Source organism: Plectropomus leopardus, chromosome 13 (genome assembly GCF_008729295.1).
Source record: "Plectropomus leopardus isolate mb chromosome 13, YSFRI_Pleo_2.0, whole genome shotgun sequence".
Taxonomy (NCBI): domain Eukaryota; kingdom Metazoa; phylum Chordata; class Actinopteri; order Perciformes; family Serranidae; genus Plectropomus; species Plectropomus leopardus.
Window position 1 is genome coordinate 28,872,940 of NC_056475.1, and position 27,603 is coordinate 28,900,542.

The following is a 27,603-nucleotide window of genomic DNA, read 5'->3' on the forward strand; positions in this document are numbered from 1 at the left end:
CTAATGAGAGTTAGCGCCCCTGGGGCATTCATGCATCCGATAGGCACACAAATAGAATATTCCTGCAAAGAAAGAGAGAGCTTTGTTTTCCACTAAGGAAACTATTAAATATATATTTCCATTAGTTTTCCACTAGGAAATGTAAACGTCATGCATCTTAAAGTTACTTATTAAAATTTGCAATTGATAAAGGGAGAACTGTTGTGTGTTTTAGTGAATTTGTGGGAGCATACATGCTTATTTTTAAACATGCAGTTTTAATTTTGTTGTTAAATGACACAATATGCATGCAATTTGCGCAACTATGTGCGATTCATGTCATGCAAATTCAAAAATGAAGGGAAACTGTAATGTTGGGTCATTTTTAGTTACTTGGAAATGAGTGTTTTACTTGATAAACAAGAAAATCAAATTGGTAAACTGGCTTTTTAATATCACTCTGAGAAAACTACATTGAATTGAATACTTTATATTCCTTGTATGTGAGTTTGTCAAGCAGCTTTGTTTTTGTTTACACCCAAACTAAATAATGTGGACACATATTTAAGGTCCTCTGTTATTCTAGTTCTATTTGCTATACACTTCACACAGTACATGTGTTGTATAATACAAAAAAATCTAAAGAAATGTTCTTGTTGTTTTCCAAATGTTCTTGTTGTTTTCTACTAAAATTTTGTGGATATTTTCAGTTTTTGTAAAACAGTTTCACATCCTGGTATTTTTAGTATATGGATGCTGTTTACCTCTAAACCATTTTCATATTCAGTATAGTGAAAGGCCCTCTGAACAGCAGGTACTGCACAGCATGGTGGAGGATTCAGAGATGAGCACTTACTACAAGCATCACTTACTGATAATGTCACATCATTGATTCTGCTGCTTGACCGGTGTATGGTTTGACTGTTTCCTGCTTAAAAAGTCAGTCGTTGCTTTGTGTTATATCACACGGTCTCTGTAGTTTTTGTTTTCTTTATTACACACAGCACACGTATGAATACCATTAGTTAGGTATGCAGGCGCTAGTCGAGGCCTTGACAATATGTGGAAGTGAATATAGTTTTATCTGCCGTACTACATTTGAAGTTTTAAAATATACAGAACTGCATGATGTAATGTAAAATTAGTCATAAATCTAAGATAATATGAGCCTTTTTGATTTCATACAATGTGTTCTCCAAACATTGATTTCCCCTGCACTTCACTCAGTATGTTTACATAATGTCAGAAAAATTGAATTTATTGTGTTTGTCTAACTAAAACTGAACTTTTAATACATCTAAACACAACAGTCCAACTGAAATTGCACTAAGTCGAGTTTCTCAAAGTTGGACTAACAAACCTGGATAATGTTATTAGGGGTTGATTGTCTCTCTAATGTATATGCCCCAGACCGACCTGAACTCCATAGTCCCCATGCTGGGATTTGACGTCAAACACCATAAATTCGAAGAAGTAAGCTGGGAAAAACAAACGATGAATAAGAAGGAAGAAAACAAACAAAAGAAAAAACAAACTAAAAAAAAAGAGTACGCACAAAATGCACAGTACCAAAAAGTTATCCATGTTGGCACATGCTGGCCTGTTTGCCACTTGCTAACTTGTTTGGTATGTGACGTAATCGATTCAATAGCAACCAGCTGAAAGGGGTCATATCGCCACCTACTGTGAAGGAGTCAGACATACCTTGTTTGATAAACTGATTATTTCCTGGTGCTTGTGTATTGAGACTGGGACAGTAGTCCAATTAAATTTCCTAACTGAGCTAAAACAGTAGCTTAACTGTGCATGTAAACATGCTGAATGAGTGCAGTGGTTGCTTATCCATGAACTCACTCAAGGCTTTATCTTAAAAATAACTAAACATTAAGAAGACATTTCTGAATTTTAACATTAACAGGGCAGAATTTGAATCCTGACACCTTTGGACCTTTGCGAAAGAGAGAAAACTAGGGTTGATAACAAGTAATCGATGATCAATTGATTGTTGAGAATTTAATCGAACATGTGAAATTTCAATCAATTGAGCGCTGTTAAAGTATATGCGATATGATGCTGTGAGCTTTGATTGAGGGAAAAAAACATATTTGGTATTGTTTGAAATAAGCAACATTTTTTATGGAGTTTTTAAATAATGATTAAATGATTGTTTATTTGACCAATAATCTATTAAAATAAGTGCTGACAATTTGCAACCCTGAAGGAAACTCTAGAGAGTTTGATTTATTGCATGTTTACCTGAAAAGAAGGTGAGCACCACTGACACCCAGCCGATGATGTAGGACCAGGAGAACCTCCAGTTCCCATAGCGTTTCCCATAGTAGTTAATAGTGACACCAGTGTACACTGCCATAGCTAGAAACACTAAAAAGCCTGGGCAGGAAAAAGAAAAAGAGAATGTAAAGACAAAATTCTCAGAGATTGTACAAATGGGCAACCATTACTAGTGACTGCTCATCGAAGTTGTAGTTTTCTGTTATAAAATCACTGAAATATGCTTTTTTAGGGATGCCATTTTTGCTCATGGATTCATCAATTACAGTCAAATTAAATGCAAATTACAACTCAAACCAAACCAACAAAATTCAGTATAATAGAGTTGAACTTACATGAGATGAAAAACAATATGCCTGCAGCAAAGGTTTTGTCAAATCTGTCGAAGGAGGAGTAATGGATGAAGGCCATGATGCCAATGATGATGCCAATGAAACAGGCCAAAAGAGAGAGGATCATGAGGGCACGGGTGGCGTCCAAGTGGGCTGTGGACAGGGTTAAAGGTCAATAGGAGTCACTGGGGGGGTCAGTGTAGGTCAACAGAGGTGAATGAACTGAGATGTGACCCTGTTCAGGTCATGTTACCAAGCCGATATGATGAAGAATTGAAAACATCTTTAAAAAAAACATTTAATAAATTAAATTCATCAATGTCCGATGGAAATCCAAATATATCAAGGACATCTTAAACAAAGGCAATCAAACAAACAACACAGTATAATATAGAGTTATGTTGTATTCAACACTTGCTGTTTGGGAGGCATCGATGTGTAAGTAAAGGGGCCACTATGGAAAGACAATGACAATATATATATATATATAGATATATATATAGTAAAATAAGTATCACAGCATTTCATTTCTCATAAAGAACTCTTAATACTCACAAACAAACATGAAACATGTTTACTTGCTATAATGTTCAAAAAACACTATATTTTCCACATGCTGTCACCTGAATAAAACTGTCAACATCCTTTGTCTGAAACACTCTGTTTTAGTTGAAACACTCTGTTTTAGTGCCCGTCTCTTTAAGCGCCCAAACAAATATTTTTTTAAGCTTAAACTGTTTGATTTTACTAAACTCAAGGGAATCTATTCCTTAAACAGTTTGAGCTGAACTGACTAATCAGGTTTCAGTTTTGGTCCCCATTTACTTCCTGTCAGCTACCGCATTAACAAACATTCCAACAGGAAATTCAGTTTGAATAGTTATGTTGTCAAGTTTTGAAAAGGTCTATATAGCCCGAATCACTGTTTATTTACAAAAACGTCCATGAAGAAATCCTTTGCATCACGTGCATAAAATCAAACGGTGCTGAGGAAACGCTGCCTTAACTGATTATTCTTAGCCACCTAAAAAGGCCCACAAAAAATAATCAACATCATTTTAAATATACGTCAAACTTCTAATATTTTCTTCTTTTTTTAAAACTGTGAAGTGCAGCGACAGCAAAACAAATGCAAAACAAGCTCAACAACATACAAACAGTAAAGAGAGAGCATTCCGAATATAGTGTACACCTACGCCGATGTTGATTTTTTAGGTTTCTTAAATACGTTGGCTGTCCACAGTTGTACATTGCTTAGCTTCAGTGTTTGTAGGTTTGGTTTATTAAAGATGTTAGCAAAGCCACACAGTTGATAACACAAACACAGCAAAATTATCCAGTAAGAATACCATGTTTAACTAGAAATCTTAAAACTTCAGTTAAGGCAAAAAATGACAACAGAAATAACCAAATTTGCCAATTTTACATATCACAGCAACTCAAAACAGTTGCCAGGTGTCTACCTGGAAGCAACTGTTGTTTTTAGGGTGATGTCACAGTGATTTGGTCTAGAGAAGGCCATAGTTGTGACATCACAACTTCACAGAACTCCTGACAGCTTGTTTAACCATTTGAACGCAAATTGTCTTTAATTTCTTTCAGAAACATAGGGGGAAGGCTATAAAGCACTTAATAAGACATGGCCAAAAAATGACAAAAAAGAAAGAAAGAACGAAAGAAGTTACAAGAAAATTAGCTGAAAATAAGCACAAAATAATAGGAAAACAAATATATTCTCAGGAAATCTTTCCAAAAAACTGTAATTATAATGATGAGAATTACATATTTAAAACAGTTATACAGAATTATTATTTTAAGCAGACTGTGGATGTTTTTCATGCCAAATTTTAGATTTTAAAGTTTGTTGTTTTATTTAAAGAAACTAAATTAATTGACTCTGGTTCAAAAGGTTTACTTGTGAAAGGCATCTGAAAGCAGCACAACAAAATAAACTTATGCCCAGGTTTCAGAGGGTTCATGAAGATAGGTTTACTTGCTGGCATATAAAATTTTGAAAAATTCTGAATCTTCTGAATCAGTGACATCTAGCCCAGCCAATGAAATGATCTCTGCCTCAACAATGTCTTCATCCTTACAAAATGTCTGCAGACCTGACAGAAAGTTTCCCAGCCATCCACACGAACCCTCCTCAGTGACACTTACCGATGCTGTCGTTGTGTGGGAAGCATTTTCCCGGCATACAGTAGCGCCACAGGCCCTGGTGCATGTAGTTGCTGGACTGCCGATACTGCATCCAGTAATCGGTTGCTGTGGAAACGATCAGGAGGATGTTCCCCACGCCTGCACAGAACAAACCTCCGCCCATAAAGCTGTACATCCTGCACCTGCAGACACACACAAAGACAGAGGAACAGAAGGTCACTTAGCATCAGCGGTCAGCGGCAGGGCCCCCCCTTCCTCTTCTCTGTCACACACACACACACACACACACACACACACACACACACACACACACACACACACACACACACACCTCAGGGAGAGAGGGTCTAAATGTCAGTAATTGGATTGTAATGAACATATTATTTCCAGTGGATTGAGCTGTGGGGTCGCCTGTGTGTGTATGCTCCACTTTGTTCTCCAGGAGATCAGTTCCAGAAGATGGGCTTTACATACACCCCCACCCCCAGTGCGCACACATGCACACACACACACACACACACACACACATGCACACATGCACACATGCACACATGCACACACATGTCCAGCCTCTGTGGAGTGCAGCGATGCTTTGATACTTGATACATCTATTGCTCATTGTTCCACCTGGATGCAATATCCTGCAGCCATCCTCTCTGTCTCATTGAGAGTTGTCATGGATGTGTTTTTTTGTGTGTGTATTTTGTTATGTCTGAAACCTGAACGGGATGCTCGTTGGAGAGCTCTGTGTATTCAGTGAAGAGCTCTGTATTTCCACAGGATCACATTTCCCTCTGAGCATCCTCTTTGGCAACTCCCAGTCTTAGTTGAAAGCATATGAAAATTGTCTCAGATTCTCAGTGTCATAAAGAAAATTCTAATCATTCTATTTTTTTTAAATCAGCCGGCAGGATTGAATCTTTTTTCTAAAAAAAAAAAAAAAAAAATACATAAGGAAGTTGTTTTCTTCCAAGCCAGGATGAAATCTCCTGAAAAGAGCAGTTAAGTAAATTTTCTTTTCAATCAGAAAAAGGCCTTGGTTGCACCTGGCACTGACCTTGGCGCTTTTCTCTAAATCACATCACTCAAACTTTTCCCCAGAAATTCTCCAACTGTCACATCAAATGTTACCTAGAAAACATCTGAGAAAACTGACCCACCAAGAAAAAGAGAATAAGGCTGACAATTCTCTGTCTCTATTTTCTTTTTAAAACCTTCTCTAGCCTTGACAGAAGACTGGCTTCTTATGTCTGTTCATGTGTCCAAGCGCTGCAGTTTCATGAACACATAAGCTATTCACACCTGTACATTTGTACATAACCCTTTGAAACCTGGAGTGATCACTTTTCTTTCACACATAATTAAAAAATGTTTAGTACATTTAGAAAAAGTTAAGGAAAAATGTCTAGGGAAAGGACAAAGTTAGGGAGAAACACTATATTTATTATTATTATAATTACATACTTAAAATTGTTTTAAGCACTCTCATTCTCATTCTTCTCAAATTTTCTTTTTTTGCTTTTTTTCCCCCCACAAATTTAAAGGTAATTTTTTTTGGTACTTTTTACTAATTTCTTTCTTTCTTCTTTGTTTCAGAAAATTATTTAAAAACATATTTTCCAGAATTGTCATTTTTAAGCACCTTTCGTCAGGTCTTTTTTTTTTTTTTTTTAACTTTCACATGTTTTTTTGTTTTGTATTTGTTGTTTTTTAGATAATTTTCTTACTAATTTCTTGATCATTTTAGGATTATTACTTCTTTCGTGGCTCATTGCCTTCTTTCCATGTTTTTGAAAAAATGAAACCGATTTATTCAGGTTTCAAAAGGTTAATTGTCTGAATGGTGTACACGTTTGTCTCTGATGAACCTATGAGACTTTTGTATAAAAAGACATTTGAACTTACAATACAGTGAGTCAAAAATCTGTGCGTCCATTTTTGAAAATAAGTATGACTAATGTTTGAAACATTACCTGTGGAGCTCTAAGAGCTGCAGCTGTGTCTCCACATCAAGAAAAAATAGCACAAAAAACCCCAACGAACCCCAACAGTCACTGGACAAAATTCCAAATCATCTTACCTTAATCAACCCCTTTTATGAAGACGTTTATGAAGACAGGGTTACCTGACAAAATACAACAAGATCCTATAATGCCAAGACAGGCGGATTCCCAGCAGGCTAATAGCAGCTAGCGTTTGACGGGGTGAATAGAGAGAAAGTGGGGCTACAACAAACACAGCACTGAGACAAAAGGCCAGGCCGCCCGCCGGCCAATCAGCACCCACCAGTTTTGTGGTTTGGGAATCTGCTGAAAAAACAGAAATGGCCAAAGCTTGGCAAGCTAAAGTAATACTGATGACTTCATGGTTTTGATTGAAAGTAGAGGGCTGAACTGGCTTTAGTGGAGGGCAAGCCGGCCATTCAATCAGAGTCTTTGGCTCCGTGGCTTCTGATTTTTGGCTTATTTCAAAAGCAAATATTGTCACAGTGTTTAAAAAGTCTTACTTAGTCTTAATATGCCTGTATGGTTTCAAGATTTTCAGTTAATGAGTGCAAGTAAATCTTTGGCAATTTGTTCCAATGAGTGTTAGTGAGTATTTTTAGTGAGTAAAAATAACCACATACATTGTGGTACACTGTGTGTACGAGTCATAGGGTACATTTAATGGTTTAATTTAGCCCAACAATCTAGAAAAAAAACCCCTAAAACTGACTTCAATGAAGCATGAAAGAGGAGATGCATCTACGAATCAGACATGTTGAAAAATCTGAGTTTTGAGATGGCAGATATGTGGATTGCGTTTCAGTGTGATGTCACAATGTCACCTTTGAAAGTTCTATCTGACATTTTTTATTAAAATTGAGTTTCTGAGTTATTAAGGAAAGGAAAAGAAGGAAAGCAGGGGAAGGAAAAGAGAAACTGTTTTTTTTTTTAAAAAAAAAAAAACAAAACAAAATGTACATGTGCGTATGAACAGAAATAATAAATAATACCAAACCAAACCCATCCTGCAAAATTCTAACATGAAATGTAACCAAACCCAAGCAATAAATTTGATTTGTTTGTGTTTTCATTGTCTTTTATTTGTTTTTCTTTTTGTTTTTTTTTTAAAGTATTTTTATGTACATTATTGTTGTTGCTTTCTTACTTGTAACCAATATCCAATCTAATATCACTGCTTTGTTGACTTTTCATTTGGTTATATGTATGCACTAAATGGTGAATAAAGGTTAAAAATGAATGAATGAATCAGTCAGTGATTAGGGTTGATTTATGGCATTAAAGGAATTTTACCTGTAAAAAAAGAAAAAAAAGATATTCAGATACTTTTATTCAGTGACAAGTTATTAACATTATGTTAAGTGTTTAATTAACTTATTTATTTATTTTAGTTATAAGCATTTTTGGGCTTTTTTTAATTTAAAAAAAGGTTCATATAATTTATACTATTGGGAATGCAAAAATTTTGAAACTCAGTATTTCAAAACCACTCAGAACCTCAGATAGAACCTTATGGTTCTAAGGTGGCAACTAATATTTGATGTATTCAATGTAAATACAGTACTGTGAGCACCATGTATACCTGAGCTACATATTGCACAAGATGATTTAAACTGACCACAACCACTAGCCACACCCTCTGGCAACATCTTGTGATTTATTTTGTTGTAATTTCAGTCATGGCAAATATCTTCAAAATTCCAGCAAGACTATTTTGATTTTGTAAAAACTATTTTCAATATCAATTTTATTACTACAGAGATTCATTTAATCAATAAATGGTCAAGATAACAGCCTAAATGACCTGCACTGATCCTAACTACAAGCAGTTCTGTTCCATGGCAGTGTGGCAATAAATACTGTATCTTTAAGTTATAAAGATGCTTTAGCTGCACATGAGGTTATATCTTAATGGCCATTCCATGTAAATACTGTCATTTCCTCTGCATGCTGAACAAAATACATTGAAGGTTCTGTATAGCAAATGAGTGGTTGTGCTTTGCATCGTAAGTATCAAACAAGTTATGAGACATTTAAAGGTTAATTTAATCCAAAGTCATACACACATGCATTTGTTCACCTTCCAGATATAAAACTGAAACGGTACAGCAGTCTAAAAACTTGGGATCCATGTCATACTACTGGAATTTTAACTTAAATTTAAGAAATTTAAACACTCCCTGGAATAACTTTGAATCTCAGTTGTTTTATTATAAATATGCTTTTGACAACCTTCAGGACTTTGTGCAAAGGAGAAGAAATTCAAGAGCAGTTTGTGAGTGTTTGAAAACTAATGAGGTTGAAATGATGACAACAGCAAATGCTCAGCTGGACTGAAGTCATGTTGTAACTGATTCATGATTAATGGCTGTAAAAACTCAGATCTAAGATTGTGGTCTCTGTTACTACATTGACCTAGATTTGCTTTCTGATCAGAGAAAAAACGCAGGTGGAGAAAAAGGACGGTGAGGAGACTCAGGTGAGGAGAATAAGGTGATGAGGCAGGAGAACATGCAGGGAGCTGATTGGCTGAGAGAAACTGAGGAGCAGGAAGGACTAATGATGCTGATACAGGACAGGTGTGTAGATGATAAATGAGGGAAAGGCAGGCACACCAGAGGAAAAACACAGTTACTGAAACCCAAAACCCAACAAAACACAATCTTCTCATTAATAATACACGGGTGATAGTTCATGATTTCACATTGGAATTTTGGATTCAAAATTTCTGGAAGTCTCACTCAACTTTTGAAGAATTATATGCTGTAATAACACCTTCTGCTACATCATGCCTGAGGGAAGCCAGTTTCTACTGACAAGCACATAGCCATTGCACCATGTGACCTATAAAAGCCAAAAAAGTGTTTCGGTAGCAGTTTTGCGAAATATGGCTTTTTCAAATTGCCACATGATGAGAGCATAAAAACTTTTTTACGTTAATTGGGAGTTTTTTTCCCCCACTAATTGTTTCCTATAGATGAACTGAAACACAAAAAAACAGAAAACACAATCTTTTCAGTTATAATCGAAACAAGTGAAAACAAAGACGGACGCTAATGAAGGCAACTTAAATATAGCAGGACGGAGAGTGTGACAACATCCTAAAAACTCTCAAAGCCCACATTTATAGTGATTGCATCATTGGACACAAATGAAACAAAACTAAACTTTGACATACGGTTCCAATGATTGCACATACACAAACAGATGGGTCAGTTGGAAAGAAATGCCTACAATAACCATTTTTTCTTCAGTGTGTTTAATGCCAAAAACTGCAGTTCCTCTAATGGCCACTTGAGGCTGGCTCCTAGAGCAAGTCAATAATCCTCATAGTCCCCCATGTTAATTATCAGCTTTACAGCAGAAATGATCACATTTACAGCCTGGTACTGGTGGGCAAAAGTCAATGTTTGGTCAATGGCAAGAAACTTTTTTCTTTTTTTACATTTCCAATATACATTTTTGATCACATGTTAAGCATGATATGGTAGTAATGTCAACTGCTTGTCCATGTAAAGCAACCTAGATTTAATATNTCAATGTTTGGTCAATGGCAAGAAACTTTTTTCTTTTTTTACATTTCCAATATACATTTTTGATCACATGTTAAGCATGATATGGTAGTAATGTCAACTGCTTGTCCATGGTGAAGCAACCTAGATTTATATATATATATATATATATATATATATATATATATATATATATATATATATATATATATATATATATATATATATATATATATATATATATACACACACACACACACACACACATATATATAAAACATATGATATGTAAAATATATACAAAATAAAATAATATATGAAAATATAAATAAACTGGAAACAGCTATCAACCTCTTTTTAAAATGCTCTTAGCATTAAAATGCAGCCCATCTTCTTAGTAGCTTCCATGTTGTACACACTTTAAAATCTCAAAGCACATGAACACAGAAAAGTTGGAAGAACAACTTCCCAACTTGGAAACTATGACCTTCTGTCATCACATGAATGCAACATATCTGAAGGCTGTGTTTTATGTTGTTGGGTTTGGGTAATGGAATAATTTAAATAATGTACTGTAATTACACTGGTCTTTTCAAACAACTGAAGTAGCATAGCTACTAGCTAGCTTCAGTACATTTACTGAACATTGCAACTGGCCTATAATACATACATAACTGCACTCACTACTGCTACTGCTAAATTGGGTTATTATTATAACATGTAGAGGCCTTACATTGTTACAAAATATGTTTTTAATTAAACTTGTATGTTATTAATATATGTGGTTTTGAAAACTTGAAAACAAAAACTTGGGTGCATGGGGTCAAAGTGCTCGATACCGGTAACAGCCGGCAACCATTTTGGAAAATGGCTGCCATAGTCATTAGAATACAAATCTGCAATGGCCTAATATCCAGATTTCTCCTAAATATATTAAGCTAAATCTATGAAGGCAGCTGGATGGTCAATGAGTTCACTATCACTTGTGAATAAAAGAGTGCTTGTGGTAGTTTTTGGTTTTAGTGAGATAAATACGTATAAGAATAGCTTTTAAGTGGAGTCAAGTGTACACATAATATGTAGTCAGAATGTCGATATGAGATGCCTGACATTGTGTAAAGAATGCAACTGATAGTTTTCCAGTAATGACTTGCAATCAAAAGCATTCATTATCAATCATGTGTTACAATGCTTGAAATACTCGAAATCTACAGAAATCCCACTTTGAGAAGTGGGGGTGCTGGAGGTAAATGGAGCAGCAGATGTTTGAAGAAGCAGCTCACACCAGCGCAGATCCTTTTCGCTGATGTTTCCTTCATTCTGACCATCATGTGGCTGTATTTCCTCCTGTTGTGCCTCTTTCCCATATCCAGCCAGGCCTCGCTTCGCTTTGACTGACACAAACGCACACACACACACACACACACACACACACACACACACACACACGAACACACACACACACACACACACACACACACACACACACACACACGCATAGACCCCAAAGATGAAAGGAGAAGAGTAGCTCCATTACCTGCATTACAGCAAGTTGCTCAGACCAATTGACAACAACAAAATGCCCCAGAAAAAGCATTTTTTTCTCCCCGAGATTTGAGTGCTGTACTTACATCTAACTTCATTTTTATAGACCACAGGCTATTTTCTTCCATCTGGAGTGTGGCAGCCAGGAGGGCATTTGATATCCTCCCATGCACCATCAAAGTGGACAATATGCCTCTGTGACAGAAGAGCAAATCCATGCTTTCTTGAATCCATCCAGCTTTTGAGAGATTAATTTTGTTATGGAAAGTCTACATTTATGCGCTATCATCGGTGAGTAAGGAGCTCATGCAGCACTTGTGAAGGTAATGCGACAAGAGTAATTACAAAGAGTGCACGGCTGACATGGACACATTGTTGTGGCAAAGTCTCAGGCGGGTCTGAAATCTTCCTGCACATGGGTTTGTTCATGTGCACCTGCCGTCCGAGCCAGATGATCCACTCACTATGATGTAATGCCTTATCTTTATATAGTAAGCTGCTTTAAAGTACTGCCTCATTGAGAAAGTCATCACTCAATTTTATAGTTACTGGATTACAGGCTTTACTGACTGGGGATTCTAACAGCAAATGGATTGTTGTGGTGATGTGTGGATGGAAAAGTGACATTTTAATGCTAAAAAAATATATCTGTTCTCCTGCATGATCCCCTAACTCTTATCCATGCCGGAAAGTTACCTAGTACATTTTTGAGGTAGTATTTCCAATGTATGCAGCTATTATTGTACTTTTTTATTCCACCACATTTGTCTGACTGCTCAGATTTTACACATATCATAAACTTATGATATAACACACGATTAACTTCATTAAATTCTGTCTTTTCAGTCTTTTGAAGTCATTTGAGCATGCAACTGATTTTTTAAATTTTTTAAAAAAAAATTTACCTCTGATGAAGCATTTTCTCCCTTAGCACAAATCTGCTGACAATTTAATAATTTATTTTTTTTACAGTGCATGGGACTAAATGAATAGATAAATAACTAAATGGAGGAGTCCCATGTGCCAAAAGGACAACATTTTGGATGATAAGATATGAGATAAGATATGTTTTTTCTCATAAACTACTACTAGAAACTACTACACGGAGCCAATCAAGCATTTGGTATCAATATTTATAAATTATGTGTGTGTGTGTCTCTGCCCTCATTTGGCTCATTGTTTCTTTGATTTTACTTGCCAGCTCTGTGCTGATTCCTACTGCTTTTTTTATTTTGTGTATTTATTATGCTTTTATTGTGCGTCTGTTTTTTAATGTAAAGCATTTTGTGTGTTTTTTTTTTAAATTTCTTAAAGGTTCTATATAAATTAAGTTTTAATAATAAAAATAATAATAATAATAATAATAAATCTATCGGTCTATTATACACTGTACATCTTCCACCAATACATAGGAGCAAGGAAAAAACAAAACAGGTTCCTAAACCTTTTGAAAGCAAGTTGGATTTATTTCTCTCAACAACATGGGAAGATGGCAATGAGCAACACAAGAAGAAATGGCCCAAAAATTATGTAGAAATGGATAAAAAGTATAAGAAAATTAACTGATAATTAGTAAAATAAATAAACAAAAATAAAAAGAAATCACACCAAATTTCCCCATGCTTCTTTTTTGAAGATGATTTTTCAAAGATAATATCACTGTTTGCAAACTTTGTGCTGGCACTTGGTCAAATGTGCATCTGAGAAAATATAAAATGTCCTTACAACTAGTCACAAAGAACATAAAAAACCTGCACTGAGAGTTCATCATCAAATGCATGTTTTGTTTATAGCATATCCTCACAACTTCAGTCCAATCCTGGAGTCCTTGAATGTTTCTCCAATGTCTGTTTTTATTTGTTTCTATTATTTAGCTAAACCTTTACATCTCAGTACATTGCACATCTCTGCACTCAGTTCAATGCCGCACTCACGCTTCGATCCATCTCTGCACTAATGGAACAAGTGGCTGAGCATCAGATGACCTTTCATTATAGACAAAATGTCCAAATTATACCAACAACAAAGCTGTTGAGCAGAAAAGCTGCCTATAGATCATGTAAGAATAGAGGGGACAGAAATGAGTCAAGAAAGTGTGAATTGCTGGTATTTTTCCAGCTGTGCCGTTCATGAGGCACAAGGCCACAAAAACCTATAATGGCCTCTGAAAGTTATCGACATTAGTGGGCAAAATGCTTCTGAATCTTTACGTTCCAGCCACGCTTTGCCTAAATACTTAAATCAACTCCTCAGAATTGAATTTTCAAGCCTTCAAATGGCTAATTTGTGCGGCAAGTGCTTTCAGCGTTTTCCCCAGCAAATGAACGGCGGCTCTAATCATAAGAGCATGTGGATGGCGCTGCCTCTCCACACCCACCCATGAGACAGCTGCGTGGACGGGGAGAGAAACATTTCCACTTAACCACTTAAATGAATATATCAAGAAACTAATTTGCCATTTTAATTGCGTGATTTAGAAGACGCTACTTCACTTGCCCCTCTTCCATCTTGGTTGATTTCCAATGTGAGCGCACATTAGATTGATCTATGAAAGACTGCAGAAATCACAACACTTAAGTCTTTTCATTTTCCCTCCCTAATGAAATAATTGAAATTCCTGTCAGTGTCTGCACTTAAGCCGCACACAGACATCGCAGGCATGCTGCGTCGCTGAGTGAATCGTGAAAGGCTTGTTTTTATCTTTCCTTGTTTGTAGCCTGTTCTTTTCTTTGCCTTCTACCTTTTTTGTTTTTGTCTTCCAAGAGAACCACGGATTCATTCCATCTGTCAAGCCCAGAAATAGATCAGTACATCCATTTTGTTGAGATTTGCCCGCCCCATTAAGTGATTGCTTGCAGAAATGGCAGGGGACATTTCTTCTGATACGTTCCCTGAAACAGCGCTGGCAGACATTAAGGACACATTATTGAGTCCCATTTTCTCCCAGCCACAAGGATATCCATTAGAGTGGCACACAGCCCTAAATTTTTCCATTTTCTCCCTCACCAAACTTGACTTTACACATTATTTCTGCCTCTGTTTTGTAATTTGCAGCCACAAATTATATCAGGGAAAAGCCATCTCGTAGTATGTGGCTCCTCTTCCCAGGGCTATTTGCCAAGACTTGATTCTGAAGTGTCAAAATGGGCCCATCGTTGAGGCTAATCATGACTGACAGCAGGATGCTTTAAAGTCCATACAAGTTGGCCCACACTGGAAACTTTTTGTGTGTGTCACAACTGGGGGTTTTGTTTTTATTCCTGTGCACAGAGAGTGAAATGCTGTGTTGCTTTCAGATGTAAATCAAATGTAGATCACAAATATTACCAAAGAAAAGGGTCAAATTTATTATTTTATGCTTTATACGCTCACTGTAAAGATTTCAAATGTAAAGGAAGATAAAAGGAAAAGAAAAAAAAAAAAATATGTCCACAGTCCTGGTAACTAGGCCCCAGTCAGTGCATAATGTGAATGAATAATGTTATTCAATCCAATGAAATAAGCAATAGCAAAGCCAGTAATTGAGGCAATATCAGTGCTACAAGCGGGACTGTGCTGCAATTACTTTCACTGAACCTGCAGCCTGTTTGTGCTCAAAATACAGATTCAAGATTTGGTTATTTAAATTTTCATTGTGCCATTTGCTTTTAAGCACTCAAAAGTACTCTGATATTTTTTTTTCACTCCCTACTTATATTGTGCATCGCTGCAACTATACATTCCCAGAATATATCATTTGTATATATAATACGACTAGAGATGTGTTGGTACACTGGTTCATATACTGTGATGAAACATTCTAATCTTAACACTACCACCAGCAGATTACTGCAATTTTTAGAGGAAATTGTTAACACAACATCACTGGGTTGTGGTATGGGATGCATTGATAGTGAAATGATTATGACCAGCTTGCTCTCAGATCAGGGAGCTTGGTCAGTGGCCACTTGTGTCTGTTTACGACGCACAATGCACCCTAAGTGTAATAATGATGTGGATGTTCAAATAACAACAACACAATACCATCCGTGGCACTGACAGTCAATCAAGGGAGAAAGTCTGTATATGGATGAGACTGCAGCAAAACCCAAGACTTTCACCCAGGAGGCCGCTGTTTGTGTCCAATGTCAACCACAGAAAAACCCACCTGTACAGACTGGCATTTGTATATCTTTGTTTAATATGTGTAAGTGTGTATTTGTATGTGTACCAATGTATGCATGTGTATTTATGTGTATATATTTGTGTATGTGTGTGTGTGTATGTTTATGTATAATTGTATGTATGTGGGTATGTACATGTATGTGTATGCATATGTATACATATGTCTACATGGATGGATGTGTATATTTGTATGTGTGTACTGTATATATATGTATGTATATGTACATGGATGTTTATATATTCTATTTTAATTACATTTTCTGCAAATTCTGTTTTACCTTGTTTTCTTTTATTGTATGGTATTTTATTATGAAGCACTTTTGCAACTCTGGTAAAGCAAATAAACTTTCTTCTTCTTATTACTATTATTATTATTATTTATTATTATTATTTTTTAACTATGTTAGGTAGTGAACATTATGTGCCAAACATGACATGCTTGTCAACATAGTCAAGTGACATTACAAACATACTTATTTTATCCCAAACCATGATCTTTTTTCTAAACCTAACCATGGTTGAGTTAGATAAATAAATAGACACACAAATAAATAAATAACTAGATAAATAAATAAATAAATAAATAAATAAATAAATAAATAAATAAATAAGTAATATCTTAACAGTTGTGCTTAGGGTTAGGGTTAGAGAGAGAGAAAGAGAGTCAAACATTCAACATTCAAAGTATCCAAACATTTATCCAGGTGACGAGTTACCATATCTGGGTGAAGTCTGCAAATGTGCGTTTCCCATTTTCACAATGTTTCCATTCATATACCCTACACAGTACAGTAACACGATGACGTAAAGTAACGCAACACAATACTCTCTCTCCACTGCTGTTGCAGTTGAGCAGAAACCTACAGGTAGATCTGCCAGCTCACGCTTCATTTGTCCTCGCCTTTGTGAATATGCTATTACGGCTAAACCTTTCTTTTACATGTCATACCTCTCTCTTACACACATTTGTTGTTCACATCCCTGCTACTACTTAAATAAAGTGGTACTGCGATGAAAAAAAACTGAAAAGAAAAAAACTTTCTGCAAAGTTCTTACACACTCCAAAGTCTTTTGTTCTGCTTTGGATCAATGAACAGAGAGACGATATGTTGCATCAAAAGTAATTTTCAAAAACAAACAACTTTGTGGAAGGATATGTCTTTTTCTCCCCCCAGTGAATTGCCCATAAGGCTTGCTGTGCTCCGTTTGTTGGTAAACATGCTGAAATGAAATTGGGGTTGCATTTCCAAATGTTCTGTGTTTGTCGTCTTTAGACTCATTACCAAATATTGAAAATAAACCAACTCATTGTCAATCACAGTTACATATCGTCACTTTGTCAGTGGACTTTTGTGTCTACATATGACGCTCTACGTATCCTCCTACGTCTTCCGTTGATGTTCCAGGATTCTGCATGAAGGTGGTTATGTTTAGATATAATGTTTAAAATAGGCATGTGGTAACCAGCGCCAGGATGTCAACAAAACCACATGGTTAGTATAAGGCAACAAAAGCATGGGTGGTTAGGTTAAAAAAATAAACATTATGGTTTGACTCAACATTTATATGGGAAGAGAACACAAGGTTCCTAAGTGAAAGTCTGGGGTTTGTTAGATACACCACCCTCATCCAACACCCTAGAGGGACCTTCCAGCTTCTTATAGTAAGTTATTTAACCTGACGCTCTCCAGTGGCATAACATTCCACTTTCCCCACTCATAAGTGACAAACAGTCTCTATCTGTAAACAGAGAGGGATCGAATCATCTGGGTGCGTTAGTCTGATTTAGAGAAATTCAAATTAAGTCCAATTTCAGTCAGACTTTATTGGTTTTGTGTACTTTAAAAGTCCAGTTTTATTTGGACAAACACAATATTTAGACTTTTTCTAACATTATGTTAACATGCTGACTGACAAAGCGGCAGTATTTGACGACTTCGGAATGAGAACTGGCTGGATAAACATGTTCAGGTGTTTCTACTTCATGCAAGTTGGACTTTAGTTAGCATTCCTCTTCCTTTGCCCTCACTCCAATCTGCTTGAGTGTATTTCAGCTTTCCAATTTTGAAAAACATGTAATTATCTGACAGCTGTATATGTACGCATTAACAAAATTATATCCACTTGATGACATGTCCTCACTGCGTTACTCACTCATTTGGAGACAACTCCAGGTTATTGTGTTATGATAAGCACAAAAGCTTGAAAAAAAAAATACATTCAAGACCAGATCCACCAACAAACAGGTCAAGCCTTTTCACAGTGTTGTGGAGAGCACAATCACAGAGGCGTCAGAAGGCAGCTCAAAGGCCACAGCAGCCCCCTGCTGAGCTGACATTCTCATCGTGCCTTGCCCATTAATTCTGTCATTGTTGCTGCCCTGGCCTCCTGGAGTCCTATCAAAGACTCAATAACCACTGCTTAACCAAAGTCCATTGCCAATTCCCCCCATCTCCCTCTCCCCTCTCTGTCCCTCCCTCTCTGCTATAAATCATCTGACAGCATGCGGGTGCGCGGAGCAACTGCCTTTCACTTCGACATGGCCGGGTTGAAAAGGCCATTATTACCCTGTAATTGTGGGAGTCAAACCCAATTAAGCAAATCTGTATGGGGGCAGATGCCGGTTCCCCTCCACCCCCCACATACACACACACACACTTCGTTTACCCTTTCCGCTCACTTGCTGTCACTTCACTTAGGCCGGCTTGATCTCTGATACACGCTGAACAAGCAGCAGCTCGGACCCCCTGCTTGGAGGGACATGTTGCTAATTGAGTTCTCGCTGGTCATTTGCTCCTTCCAAGTGAGCAAGAAGAAAAACAGAAAACTGCTGCCTCATCTGCTGAGGCCATGGGAAGAAGAAGTGAAATGCCACTCCAGTCGGCAGCAAGCGAAGGAAAAAAAGGTGAGCGAAAGCCATTTAATCCGCAGGGAAGGCGGTGAGAAAAGAGGGGCTTAGGCCTGTTCGGCTGCTCCAGCGGGGAACCGCACAACAGCGAGGGACTCCGACTCCGAATGCAAACGCTCCCATTCAGTCAGCACGCCACCTCCTGAGTCCAACACTTCCTGTCTCTGGGAGGGTTGGCTCTGAAATTAGGAGAGTAGAGCTAAGGCAATGTTCACGCTTACATGGATAAATCTGGAAATGCATCTTGTTCTCGGCTTTGCTGCCTCTGTATAACTGACAGGCAGGTGTTCCTGAGAGATGAAAACAAGAGGTTATAGTCATTCATTTATATTTATTTATTATACATGTCTAGCATAATATATATTATGTATAAAATTGTTATACAACTTCATAATCTAAAAATATTGTTCAAGGCATTGACTGCCATGTGGTCACTTTATATAGATATTTATTATAATAGATGTAGGCCTTTATCCAATATTTGATGATTTACACTTCCATTGTGGAACCAGTAGGAGTGTGTGTGTTTCAAAAATATGGATAGGCCTACAGATTTCTACCTTCCCAGCTAACACGTTCCCACAACACTAGTTAATGTTACCTACAAGTAAGTAATAATGTTTTAAAGAAAACATTATATATAAGTTTATATGCTGACTAAAATGTAACGTTATAACTGCAACATTCTGAGGATGTCTTGGTGATGTTGAGAGGTGACAGATTACAAGATTACAGGCCATTATTTTATGAAAATGCAACAAAATGTAAAATGTTAAAAAAAAACCCCAAAACAACCAACAACAACATTTTTTGATAGAGAATTTCACTCTAACTTTACGCTAACTGTTAACATCTCTAACATATTGCATTGGTTACATTGTACCTTTCGCACGTTTTTAGAATCCAAAATTGCTGGCTCGGTTACAATTTAAGTACTAAATTATATAGGCAATTGTATTTTCAGTTTGAAAAAGGATCAGGACATTCACATAGACCAGTAATCAGTCCATCATCTCAGCCCACACAACGGTTATTGAAGTAATAATACAGTGAGAAGGCCCACATTGTAAAAACAATGATTTAATGTAATGAACAGTGTGGCAGTTACTGCGGCCACTTCAGCCCGATCTGGACTAATATGGAGGCAGTGAACAAGCAAGACATTGTCAGTGTCCGCCCCAGTGGGTATCGCATGAATAAGAGCACTCATCCAGTTGATTTAAATGTGTGTGATCTCACGCCTCTTTCACTCCCACCTTTGTTGCCTATAGAAAGGACAGGTCATAACAGGTCAGCGGACACACACATACCCGTTAACAGGCTGCGTATGTGTTTGTGTGTGGGGGTCACTGGATCGAGAAGGAGGTTGGCTGATTTTCAGTTCCACCCCTGTTGAGGGTATGCACTGTGTTTTCCTTTTTTTTTGGTTGGGGTTTACAAAGCTTAGTCTTAGACCCCGAAGGTGCAGGACTCATGTGGATCTGACTGAACCCAACCCCCCATCCACATCCCAAATATACACACGCACACACACACACACTAAAACCTAGAAGTGGTTCTCTCCTCCCTGACTCTCACATGCTTTAACCCCTTTAACCCCTCTGATCAGTCTCACTACTTGTTCTCCATCTTTCTTGGGTATAAGACACATGATCAAACAAGGAGACAAATGTTGTGTCCAAGTGATCCGTCTGTGTTGGACTGGTATTGTGTTGTGTTGACACAGTGGCTGTTTTATTTTGTGTTGCGTTTATTTTTATTTATTTATTTGCTATTTTAATTTTGAGTCTGTTTTTCTCCTCTGATAGTCATTTGTTAAAAGCCTGTCTACCTGTATTGATACATTTATCACATTACACCTGTACTTTGTCTTTATATATAATCAGTAATATAATTACCTATATGAGTAATAAAAGGCAGTAACATATCTATAACACTATTTTATTTTACATTGCATTATAGTACTTACATCACTATATATCAACACATTAACAATATATTTTTACTGTATTGTTATGAAAGTACTTTTATATTAATATATTATATAAAGGTGACTGCAGATCCTAATAACGTCATAGAATTATGGTCTCATGAAAACATGTTTTTAGGCTTTTTATAAGTGTTTATTGTCTTAGAGTATGGTTAATCTATTATCAGGTACGTGCAATATTTTGGCCTAATTTTTGTGTCCAAATTATTTGATCCTATGCTTCCTATTATATATTGTTTGTCCTGTGGTTGATGCATTGTTTTGTATCGAATATCATGTGTCTCTCTGTCAAATTTCCTTCAGGATAATAAAGTTTATCTTATCACATCGCATCGCATCGCATCGCATCGTTTCCTCTGCCTGCACTTTTTCTGACAAAGCTCTATTTTGATGCTGTTTTATGCACTCTGGCACCGTATGTATACTGAAAATACAAAAACAAATCCCAGAATGAATTAAATAATTTTTATTGTAAATTAGAAAAAGGTTGGGGGGCCACTCAGCAACCTGTCAGGGCCAGATTAGGCCCACGGACCATAGGTTGAGTATCACTTTACCATATCAATGTATGTTTTTGTTCTGTTATAAATAATTTTACTCTATATTTACTGCATATTGTGTGTTTATATTGCACATATATTATACATAACATTATGCACTTCACCCTGTTATTTAATATGTATCCCTATCTTTAAATACTTACTACTCTTCTCACATCTTGGCCGTCTGAGTTGCACGACAAGACTTCTTTTAGACAAATATTTGCACAACTTATGTATTTTCTTAGAAAGTCTGAGTGGCGGTTAAAATAAAATTGACTGTTTTTTAAATGCAGCAGTTCTGTATCTTCAATTTCACGTTCATTTAATATAATCTAATTTTATTTTATTCTATTTCTGTCTGTCCACCTGGGGATCAGTAAGACTTATCTTATTTTACCTCAGCTTAATTTAGTGTAGTTCATCTACAAACAATTGAAATGTGACACAATAATAACCACATAAATTACTGTGCCAAAGCAGATGTGTACATGCAGTAAATGTCCTATAGTATTCACAACATTTAAATGTAAGTAAACATTTTGTGAAAACACAGTATCACATTTAGCTAAATATCTGTGTCATGTAATGCCTCTTCATTTGGACCCAGATAACTTGACCAGCTGCGCATCCTGTTTACGCTGCGAGGATCATTCACTGCAGCCTGACCTCTCCTCCTCAGACATATTAATCACTGGTCACAGTAATTGTCAGCCTGGTCTCCGTGTGTAAATAGCCAATTAATATCCCCTCAGATGTCGTGATTCACTCACTACCTCTGTCAATCAGGACGTAATGGCATCGAGGGAACAAATGCAGCACTTGGAGGGACGATTGAGGAGGCCAACAGTCAGTAATTAACCAGTTCATAAGGCAATCTCATTAATTATCCCCTTCACTGGTTGCTACATTCTCTGGACGTCCTGATTACATGCTTATTGACTCTGAATCCTATGACGAAATGTTCCTCGCTCCACTTCCTAATGGAGTCTAAAAGAGGAGTCATTTACAAATGGCTTTATTAGGCAGAGTGCCCACATGGACCTTTAAAATGTTACTTGAAAATGCAATTTCACCTGTCGTTTGCAGGAGGCTTTCATGCACTTAAGCAGAGGTCATACAAACAGCAATATAATTAGCGCTCTCCCTTTTACAGAGTCTGCTGATTTGAAAAGCGTGACACACCTTCTCCTCCTCCATTCAGCATTAATCAGTCTTCTCAGGGGGAAATTGCCAGGCGCATGAAAGACAAAATGTCATTCTGGCTGGCCGCAGCATGAGGCTTTTTCTCGGAGCAGATTTGTCAGATGTGCACGGGGAGGGTTGTAAAGCTTTGTGTCATGTGTTAACCTGCTGTAGGAGAGGGCAGACATTTGATTTTCCCAGCCGGGGAGAAATGAGGGGGTCAAGCAACACTTTAAAAGTCACAAGTATCTTTTTCATATTTGAAGAAACTTGATTTGTCTAGAAAGTCACTTATAAAAATTATTCTGAGCTTGAAAGCAGAAAAAAATTATTAATTATATATATATATATATGTATATATATATATATATATATATATATATAATATATATATTATATATATATATATTATATATATATATATATACATTTAACAGGCAAGTAGAGAAATGAGGCCAATTTGTTTTTGTCCTTTTCTTTAAAATATTGTCCATTTTTTTTTCAGACATTCAAAGATTTTTCACTAAATATACACACAAGCATTTTTAGCACACACCATTCCAAAAAGTAAATAAATTGGGGAACAAATAAATAAATTGATAAGTAAAAAAACAAACAAAAAACAATTAAAAGTATAGGAATACAAAATTTAAACACGCTAACAACAGCTGAAAAACTGCAATATGTATATAATATATATATATTATAATATATATTAATAATTGCTTTCATGTAATTCATATGAAAAAGCAATTATTAATGCAATTCAAACAACAAAATAGTTTACCTAACACAAGATTGTACTGCATATACTCATATAAATATGCATACACACAAAATTAGGCATGTGAAAACATACACATAAGTAAAAATATCCACACATATCCAAATATAGAAAGTTAGATGTGTAAATCTCTTTTTAAACAAGCAAGAAAAAAACAGGCTCCTCAACAATTGCACTTAATTAAGGCATCTATTTCAGTCAAAATACCGAGTTATCATCACATCACCTATTCAAAATGTGATGTTTACATAGATATAAATATGGATATACGACAATTCTGAGAGGTCGAAACAATCACGTACCACAACATCACCTCCAAGCCCACAACGCAGCACACACACAAACTATCAGCAAATTTCTAATTCAATGGAAGAACCTCTTAAATGCGAGCAAAATGCTGAAATTTGCCAAACCTCCTCAAAGCCCATCCCAGCTCACGTCGAGCCTCTCAGCATGACTCTAAATGCAGATAACGAAGAAATGGAAAATGGAGGCCAAATTGACCCTTTCACAGCGTGTTAAGTCAGTTTGTATGGGTACCTGGAGAGGCTGTCCCCCTCCCATCAATAAAATAATTTAAGAACACATTATACTCCTTTAAAAGGGCCCATTTGTCAGACCAGGTGACTCTTAAAAGACCCTGCGGATTAGAGACACCCTGCATCAGGTACTTTTAATTCAGCCACAATCGATAGGACTTAGGCTGCCGTTGTGTAGAGAGTGAATATTAAAAAAGGGTATTTTCAGTTAAAATGTCTCTTGTGCATAAAGTCAATAAAAATGGATGGGGGGTAGACGGAGGTGGAGACCCCATACACTCTGACTGTAGCTCTACATGTAATTTGCAGGATCTGCATGGGTTTTTCTTCGAAATAGTTGTAATAATCATAATAATGTTGTGTGAATAATGTCAGCCTCGGAACAAACTGTTTCAGTGATATACTGTCAACATGCTGGGACATGACCCCCCACGACCCCCACAACCTTTTCTCTCTGCTCTCTCTGGTTCCAGCACACCACTGTTTATTAGTCACATAATTCACAGTGTAATATTTTGAATGTCCATCATGTCAACACCTCATTGATTTAACTGGGACAATTTTACATGCTCCTGTGCTTTATTTTACACTACAGTATTGTGAATATCATGCAAACATTAGTATAAAAAATGCATTTATTAGTAGTTACCTTTTTAATTAGAATTTAATCCTTTGCCAACTAGATTGACATCAGATGCCTTTCACAAAGCATTTACACTTGAAAAAATAGTTTTGATTTCTTTTAAAGACATAGGGAAAAAGCAATAAGTAACTTGTTTGGAAATGTCCTGCAAATTACAAAAAAAAGAAAAGAAAAAAGTCCAGAAATTCTAATTCTTATAACTGTACATTTAAAATTCTGAAACAGAAAAAGATTTATTTTTTTTACCTCCTTCTTAACATAATTTTCTTCTGTTTTTTCCTTTGTTTTCTTAATTTTAGGTTATTTTCATGTAAGGTTTTACAAAATTTTGCGCAAATGTTTTGGCCATGTCTTGTTAAGTTCATTGCCTTCTTCCCATGTTTCTGAAAGAAATCTAGCCGATACGCTCAGGTTTCAAAGGGTTACTTGACTATTGATTTTATTATTATACAGCATTTATTGAATTTTATTAGATAAACACCTTAACCAAAAGTTGAACACTTCCAGATGAGAGCAGCGATCACTGACTCCAGTGCACCACAACTAGTTTATTCAGTCTTCAATCTGACACAAAGCACCCACAATGCCACAATGGCTCACAAGCACCGACATTTGGCTTCTCTAGTCCTTTTATACTGCATGCTCCTCATCTGCAGATTGAGCACAGGTGTGCTCCATAACGGTGAGGAGGAGGGGAGGGTGGCACCTGGAGAGGCACACACAAAAAAAGAACACATAAAACCAAAACAAGCACACCTACCTCTTCAGCCATAATAGTAAATACATAAAGCAACAAATGAAGTAATAATTAATTGATGATGTAATTCTTGCTACTAAATGCTAATAGCAGTTATCTGCTAGCTATAAACTGCTGCTGCTACATCTTAAAGTGCAGTGAAACCTCAAAAGGCTTCACTGTGCTGCTGGGCTGATGGTTGTCACTGCCAGTAATTCACTTTGCCTTAAAGTATATGTTAATGTGCTGAATTGCAAAAGATATATGTATATGTGTCCAAATAATGTGGAATTAATTCATTATTACATTCATGTTATTGTTAAATGCCATTTCTGTTTCTCTTCCTCAAGGCATCATCGGTGACAACTTAGATTTAAACCTACTGCCACTTTCAAATTGACTGACAAGTCTGTTGATTTAGTTAGAAACAGCCTGTTTTCATTCCAAAATCGCAAATACCATCACTTTGTCAGTGGGTGGGTTTTGATTACATATTTGAGAAAAACTTACGCAATATTTTTGTAGTGTCGATAAAACACAATTGCAAGATGACTGAGTGTCCACTAAGTGATGTTCTGCAACTTCTCCTGTGATAACATTCCAAGAAGCACGGCGATGGATGTTCAAAACATTAGCAGGTTAATTTCTATTGCAGCCACTGTACTAGCCATCATTACTTCCAATTGAAGACGATGTTGGCTTGTTATGAGAGCGATAATAGACCACGATTTCACAGAGTAATTGTGGATATAAAACTTCCTGATGATCCGTTTAACTTTTGAAAGTAAGTATTGGAGTAAGTAAGAGTAACACGATGTAGTAAGAGCTCTTGGAGCTCCTGCCGCATCATGAGGGAGCCAGTTCCTACTGACAAGCACATAGCCATAGCAAATGTGATCTATGAAAGTGGAAAAAGTGTTTCCATTGCAGTTTTTGCAAAATCTGTTTTTTTTTAATTGCGTGAAATACCATCCCATGTGAGCGTAACACCTTTTTGGCGATAAATGGGAGTTTTTTTCTGAAAATTGACGCAGCTCCATTAGACATATTTAATATTTGCAATTTAATTTTGCACAATTTGAGAGTTAATGGAAGCCCGCCAAGTGATTTAGGCATAAGATACGCCAAAGTCCAAAAGCAGTATGATATGCCGCTAGGCAGGGTCAGTTTGTGACACAGCAGGCAAAAACTTGCTGTGTTGATAAGTGTGTATGGTAAGCTGATGGACAGCTGTATGATATGCCGCTGGATATGAAGCTGTAAGGTCTCTTTGTGGTGGATGAGAAGGATGTTGGATAGATCCCACAAACCCCAGACCTTCACTCAGGGTACCTGATGTTTGCTTCCCCCTTGAAGAGTCAATTCATGATGTTTTTTTCGAAACCTTGCTATTTGCTCTGTTGCTTAAACCCAAACCCACCCATGCCTTTGAAGCCTAATTGTAACCATGTGCTTTTGTTGATGTCCTGGCATTGGTTGCTTCAACGTCAACAGCAGTTGCAGGTGGATACCGATGTAGACATGAAATTTCACCAACAAAGCAACAATACATGAAAACTTGGGATGAGGAGGTGATGGAGCAAACACTTTAAAACAATGTTTTTTTCCCATTTTTTGATGATAACAGTATTCTAAAAGTCCTGATGTAATGCTGGTTAACTGGACTCAAGTGTAGAAAGCGAACCAGTATTAAAAGTGTGATGTGGACAAAACAAGAGGAGAGCATGAACTAACTAAAGGTTGACCAGCAGCTCTTGTTCCTTACAATAGACTAAGAGAAGCAGGACTGATTGATCTAGTGAAAGCTTTGCAAGACAATTCCAAAACAGAATTTTAACCATGCATAAACTTCTGCAACTGAAAACTGAAGCTAGCACAAAAGTGCCAGAAACTGCAGTTCCTCTAGGGGCCCCTTGAGGCTGACTCCAGAGGTGAGCCAATACCCATAGACTCCCATGTTAAAATGCCCAACTTAAAAACGTGATCACTTGGCATTTCGCCTTGTTAAATTAGCATTTTTTGGGTGCTGTGTCCTGGATTTTTGTACCTTTCTTATGGATGGGCCTCAGGGCCTGGTCATTGCCTTCTTTAATTCCCACCTCACCTGTTGCTGTGCCCAGGAACATCCCAAACACAGTAAAAGAAGAAGAAACTAAAGGCAGCCTTCTACTTGGTCATAACTGATTTTTTTTAAGAGATGACTTTTGTATGAGTCCATAGTTTGTTTTATTAATTAATTTTTTAGGAAAATCCTGCTTTGTTAAAGATAGATGATACAGCTGCTGGATT

The 27,603-nt window shown here is 36.7% G+C and overlaps 1 protein-coding gene across 1 annotated transcript; it reads right to left on the minus strand.

The window, feature by feature from the left end:
• On the minus strand, positions 1-27,440 carry lim2.1 (lens intrinsic membrane protein 2.1). Its single transcript, XM_042499626.1, is given in 11 exon segments — positions 1-62; positions 2,236-2,370; positions 2,607-2,756; positions 4,767-4,948; positions 18,658-18,710; positions 18,712-18,864; positions 18,982-19,077; positions 19,177-19,188; positions 22,359-22,417; positions 25,189-25,284; positions 27,362-27,440. Coding segments are annotated over 11 exon segments (1,077 nt in total).
• Positions 27,441-27,603: the final 163 nt, after the last annotated feature.